This window comes from Euphorbia lathyris, chromosome 2 (assembly GCF_963576675.1).
Source record: "Euphorbia lathyris chromosome 2, ddEupLath1.1, whole genome shotgun sequence".
NCBI lineage: Eukaryota > Viridiplantae > Streptophyta > Magnoliopsida > Malpighiales > Euphorbiaceae > Euphorbia > Euphorbia lathyris.
The window spans coordinates 102056482-102063264 of record NC_088911.1 but is presented as its reverse complement, the minus strand read 5'-3'; the positions used below and the strand labels follow the sequence as shown (position 1 = coordinate 102063264).

The window sequence follows — 6783 nt, the reverse complement described above, 5'->3', positions numbered from 1 at the left end:
GATATGTGAATAGTGAAAATCTATGTTGATCCAACGGTGCAGATTTTATGTGAGCTCTAATAAGACAAAATAAAATCCACGCAAGAGAAGCACCGTGTCGATATGTGTTGTGGAAATTCCAAGTTTAGCACATCGGAATTTCCGATTATTATTATATATGAAATAAATTGTTTTGTTTTTCCAATTTTTTTTTATAAAATATAATACTAATACAAATTTACGTTTTACTATGGAGGGCATTCATGTATTTTAAGCAGTTTAAATGAATTTTGGAAAACTCTTCCAAAAAAAAAAAACGAAGTTGGAAAATCTATAACAAAGCTTATGTTTGGCTTGTAAAATCTGTAAATCAGAATAATAACGGTGAATTGCATCCATGTTAATTACAATTTGGTATCAATTTAAAGTTTATTAAATTTTATTTTATTTCAATAAATTTATTAAATTTTTATTTTTATTTCAATAAAATAATTCTAATAAACTAGCGTAATCTTTTTATTGAAATAGTGATTTGACAATCACATTAAATGAACTTATTTTTACATATACATAATAACTATATAAGGATGTAAACATGGTAGAATTTTTTTTTGTCCCCATCAGAATCCTATCTCGATAGGGACAGAAAAGTCCCGATTAGAATCTTTGTAAAACAGAGATGGTAATTGTTTTTCCCTCGTAAGCATGGAGAAAGATAGGTATCACAGTCCCATAAAAATCCTCATACATGTTTTCACGAGGATTCCCATGGATTCTCCAATTAATTTCCTATTTAAATTAATGATTCTTTTTAGAGTTATAATATTGCGTCAATTCTATTTTTTATTTCCGCCACTCAACTCAAACTTAATCTTATTATTACCGTTATATTACGTTAAATGCCAAAAAGATGGAAAAAAATATAATAAAAGTTTGGATTAACTCTTATGGTTATAATGATTGGCAGACGACGTTCTATGTTTTTTTTTTTGTCAAAACGAGGACTCTACTTGTCGCTAATTTAGAAAATCAAAAATTTTTGGATTGACCTTTTGACTGTTGATTACGTCAAATAGAAAATTTCAATAATTAAATTTGTTTAGTACCATATCTACAATAGAACAATTCGATTTTTTAAAATTACCATTTTTGAAACTTTCTCTCTCTAAACATTAATTTTCTCTCTGCTCACCAAACAACACCCGAATAATTTCAAAACTAAAAAGTTGAAGAATTAAACTTATTTTAAATATTACTAAATTCTTAAAATTTCTATTTTGAGATCATCAAATGTCAAATTCATAGAAGTCATTGCTTTTACAAACGGGTGACAAACAACAACATTGTTTTGACAAAAAAAAAAAACTCACAGTGCATTATATGCAAATCAATAACAACATTGATTTTATATTTCAGGGAATGGAGATGGTGAATGTAATTCCTTCTCCGTCCTATCCCGTTTACATCCTTACGGCCACATAATAACCACGTGACATAAAAAAAAAATACTTTTTTTTTATTGTAACATGTAATTTCAAACCGTTAAATTAAATAAATAAAAAAATACACATATTTTTTTAAATTCTAAATCATTGGTTTCAGAAACATTTAAAAAAATTCTAAATGATTGGTTTCAGAATTATCTCTCCTTCAGTTTGCTTTCTAGACTCAAAACTTCACTGGGCCAATTTAGGCAAATAATAACAAAAAACAATTGGTATAGAAACCTGAATACGCACACAGTAGGTAGTGACTGTATGATTAATTCTGGTAATCATATATAAATGAAATAATTTCCTTGATATAGTATAAAATTAAGTGACCTTGTCTGTCTGTGACCTCATTGGAGTTTGAAGCATAAATTTATTACTTTTATGTGTTGTTGAGAGTTATGCTATCAGTTTCCAGTTTCCACTCAAAATCAAAGACATGGCAGACTTAGAAAGAGATAGTAGTATATTTTAACAACTCAAGAACAAGAACAAGATAAGAACACAGCCATGGTGGAAAGGCAAAAAAAGCTTCCTTCTTTCTTCTTTGAAACTAGTAGCATATTATTCTTGGTATATATGTATGCTTCCCATCTCACTTTCTCTAGTTTTTGAAATCTGGGTTTGCATAAATTTTTGAAATTTCAGAGGTCTGGTTGAAGGGTTCAATGTTTATCTTAATGAGAAAAAAAGGGGCAGTTGAGTTTGATATCATCTCCAACTCTTCTATGTATGGATTATTAGTTCATAACATAATTATTATTGTTATTTTAAAAAATCCCGTGAAAAGTGAGAGTTTTTCTCGGTCTAAAAATCCCATCTTTGGTGTTTTCAGAAAAAAAGGTAGACACTTTCTGTTGCGGTTGCGTCTCTGATATATATGGAAATTTTTTAGCTTTTCTGTTTCCTTGAAAGCTAAATAGATTTTGTTTAAATTGGTTTGTTTCTCTTTTTGGTGTTATGGATTTCTCTGACAGCAAAAACAAAACCCTAATTTTGATTTGATTTCTCTCTCTTTTTACTTTGTTTGAGTTGGTCTACTAGATCTACACATTCCCACTAAATCTCAACTTGTTATGGCAGTTCAGATTCTCTACTTTTTGACCATTTCAGTCTTTCCATGAAAGTAGAGAAATCGTTTTATCTCATCTCATCTCAATTTATTTATTTGTTTATTTTCCATTCATTGCTTTAATCATTTGCAATTGCAGCAGTGATTGAATTGAAATTGATGCAAAGATGGATTTTTCAGACCATACGAGAATTGTGTTCAATAGAATAAAGAAGTTAGAACCAGAGAATGTCACTAAAATTATTGGTTATCTTCTGTTACAAGATGGAGGTGAACAAGAGATGATTAATCTGGCTATGAGTCCTGATATTGTCATTCAAGATGTTGTTTTCAAGGCTAAAGCTGAATTATATCAATTGACACTCAAATCAGCATCTTCCCCCCTTTCCCCTTCGCCTCCTGTTTCTGAGTTTTCCTCACAGTACTCTTCCTTTTCGCCTGTTTCGAATCGTTCCCTTTTGTCCCCTTCGAATTTTCGAGCCCCTTCTTCTACCTATTGGGACTCTCAAGTTTCAGCTAATAAGCATAATTCTGATTATGTTTCAATGAGTTATGCTGATGCTATCTCTGAACTTCAATGCCAAACTCAGTTCCTGAGTTTGGATGATCAATTAGAGTCTGTTAGTTTGGGGAATTCGGGGTTTCCGAATGATTATTTCTATACTGATGTTGGATTGGGAAATTTACCTGTAAGGGGGGCTGCTAGGAGGTATTCTAGTCTGAATGAATTCCCCCAAAAGACTTGTCATTATTTCAATAAGGGGTTTTGTAAGCATGGTAGTCATTGTAGATACTCTCATGGACAGATTTCGGAGAGCTTTGCTCGAACATTTGATGCTATCAATGATGATCATCTGTTCTCTCCGGGATCACTTGAGAAATTGGAGCTGGAAATCATTGAGCTGTTGAAATCGCGGAAAGGGAATCCTGTTTCGATTGCTTCTCTGCCAATGATATATTATGAGAAGTATGGAAAAGTTCTCCAAGCAGAAGGGTATCTAACTGAGAGCCAGAGACATGGTAAAGCTGGTTATAGTTTGACTAAGCTTCTTGCTAGATTGAGAAACAGTATCCGGCTGATCGACAGGTAATTGAACTTAACCGGGCTTTAACATGATGTTATGTGTAATGATTGTGTTTATTTTCAAGTGTTTAACTAGATTGTGTTCATTGTTTCTCAATTTGAATACCAGACCTCATGGTCAGCATGCTGTAATTCTTGCTGAGGATTATCCGAAATACTCTGAGAATCGCGGTGATAGGAATGATCCTGGTCCGATTGTCAGTGGTTCTCGACAAATATATCTGACCTTTCCAGCTGAGAGCACCTTCAGTGAAGATGATGTTTCTAACTATTTCAAGTAATTGTGTTTTCGAAACACTTTCGTTTTTACTGTAGTATTGATATCTTAATGTGCAAATGGTTCTTATTGACTGTCATTTATGTTTGTAGCACAATCGGACCAGTTGAGGATGTTAGAATTCCCTGCCAACAGAAAAGGATGTTTGGCTTTGTAACATTTGATAGTTCAGACACTGTGAAGATGATTCTGGCTAAAGGGAACCCTCATTTCGTTTGCGGTGCTCGAGTTCTCGTGAAGCCTTATAGGGAAAAATCTAAGCTGATTGATAGGTAAATGCTGTTATCCTAAAACCAAATCGCTTTATGTTATTGCATTTTTATGTTAGATTACATTATGATGATAGTATTTAACAAGTTAATGCAGCAATTAACTGATGCCGAATTGAATTTGAATACGAAAATTCATAATTTACGCCTTTTGCAGCTCTCTAACGCTTGTATACTTATTTGGTGCAGAAAGTATCAGGAACGAATCGAGACTCCAATGTATTTCCCTCCTCACTATGTAGATATGGATGCTGAGCTTCATTCATGTGAGTTTGCTCGTCTACTATACTTCCCGTAAATAAAAACAGCGTAAATCTTGTATCTTTACTATTTGTTGATGTAGTTTCAACATAATCTAAAGTATATATATTTGTTTTAGTTCCAAGAGGGTATGAGACATCAAGGTTGCTGAGGAAGCAACTTATAGAAGAGCAGGAGCAAGCTCTTGAGCTTCAGAGGAGGCGACTTGCAGGATTGCAAACAGCTCGGAAGACCATGGGCAGTCAGTCCTATTTCAGCTATGCCATGGATGGCCTAAAAGTATCAGAAGGTTAGCAATTCGCGCGCAGAGTGTTTTATATTCGGTGTTCCTGTGATTAACTTGTTGCTTTCGCAGATAATTTCAATTTTCCATCCGCGGAACCTTTTAGTTTTCTGTTTAACGCCCTTAACAACGATCCAGCATCTGATGATAAAATCAGATTAACAGAGGCCAATTATACCGACCAGGCCAGGTATAGTTCATCAATTCTTGAATGTCACAGTTTTCGGTGAATATATGTAACATTCTGTTTTTGGTGAATTTGTCAGTCAAGGACTGAACTTACCGGAGAGTCCATTTGCACCGCCAATAGGTAGCAACATTTCTACAGTGATATAGCTAGGTTCAGTTCAGCAACACAGAAGAAGAATTATAGAGTTACTACCAGAACAAAGTCCATCAAAATCATCTACGGTTTGATACATGAACATATCCTTATTTTTAGTCTTCAATCCATTTCCGCATTAACCTGTTTTTACGGTGGTAAGTACCCGTTGATTGGGTGAAAAAGGAGTAGCAAAGCAGGATATGATATACAGAAGAAGTACATTTTGTAAGAAGGCTGCAGTTTTTTCTAATGTTACAGAAACAAGCCAAGAAGAAGAAGAAGAAGAAGAAAGTTCGAATATTTAAGTAGCGAATGTAAGTAAGTAAAGGTTTAGTGGCAGAAGAAGAAAGGAAATTAGGAAAAACGTGCAAGCGTGCGGAGAGTTGATGTTTAAAACCTCCGCAACGCTTACCGATAGACGAAATAACTTCAACAGAAGGATTGATTTACTAGTGGTTGGCTTATACCAGTTTAACATTAGCTGTTTATTATAGTTTCAACCATTTTCAGTTGTTTTTCAACCACTTTCAGTTACTTTCAACCAATTTCAGTGGTTTTATTGCCTCTCTTTTTGCTGTTACTTTCAGTAGTTGCTTGGATGTGGTTAAAGATTTAAACTTTTTATATTTTAATTTTGAACCATAAATTAAAAATCCATAGCTATAGATAGTGGATGTGGTCCATATTTGTACTAGTATGGATCTGACCACAAAGCTAAGATTTTTGATCATGTGAAAGATATAAAACATGATGAGAAGCACATGCAACCTTACCTTAAAGATGAGTTTGGCTTGTTCAAAGCTTTTATAAAAGCAATGCTCTCAACCATATCTTTCATGTGAGTATGAGAGTAAACATTGTCTTGCTACTCTTCCATCTTATCAACATAATTATATAGCTCAGAACACAAAGTATATGTATCCTAAGATTTTGTCTTATTTGTAGGCGTGGAAGGGGTAAATTGTACAGATGGTCATTGAAGTTTGTGGTCGGTTTTAAAAATATAACTGAACTTTAACCTGTTTCATTCGAACTTTCATTTTCATTTCAATTGAGTGATTTGAATCAATTTAGATAAAAAAAATTATTGGAATAATGATATGATGACAACATCAGAAAGAACTTATTTGTAAGTATAACATGACAATTAGTGGAATCACGTGTATATCATGTGACAGCTGTTACATGACCGTTTCAAGCAGTTGAATTAAGTAAATGATTTTTTTTTTGTCATGTACTTGTCATGTCATAAATAAAAGTCAGATATTTCCAACATAGCTGTCATGTTATATCAACGATCTTTTGTGTCTGATGTAGCCGGAATGATTTTATTGCAATAAAATGGAAGTTTGATGATTTTGTTGAAACAAAATGAAGTTTATTGATTTTTTTGAAACTGATCCAAAAGACTATTGGTGCATTTTACCCGATGAAAAAGTGGGAATTGAGTAGAATATATTCATGACCTTTGAACTATAGTGTTATATCAAAAGAAAATCGGATTAAATTTTGACTACATCATTGATTCTTTTTCTTTCGTGTTATCATATTTTGTGGTTATCATTTCGTTAATTTTTGTTAAAAGAAACCAATTTTTGTAACGGGTTTTATTTGATTTTAATGTTAGTGCAATGTAAAAAAGTTGCGAAACGAAATTTAACGTTATACTTTTAAGAGTTAATGAATATATTTTATCCATTGGGAATTTGACCAATACTTTATATGCATCATATTCTATTTAAT

The 6783-nt window shown here is 32.8% G+C and overlaps 1 protein-coding gene across 1 annotated transcript; it reads left to right on the top strand.

Moving 5' to 3' along the window:
- Positions 1 to 1796: 1796 nt before the first annotated feature.
- On the top strand, positions 1797 to 5604 carry LOC136219185 (zinc finger CCCH domain-containing protein 18-like). The gene is made up of 7 exons (XM_066006466.1): positions 1797 to 3628; positions 3735 to 3902; positions 3995 to 4174; positions 4361 to 4437; positions 4551 to 4721; positions 4788 to 4905; positions 4982 to 5604. The coding sequence occupies exons 1-7, from the start codon at positions 2709 to 2711 to the stop codon at positions 5049 to 5051; spliced, it is 1704 nt and encodes a 567-aa protein (XP_065862538.1). The 5' UTR covers positions 1797 to 2708; the 3' UTR covers positions 5052 to 5604.
- Positions 5605 to 6783: the final 1179 nt, after the last annotated feature.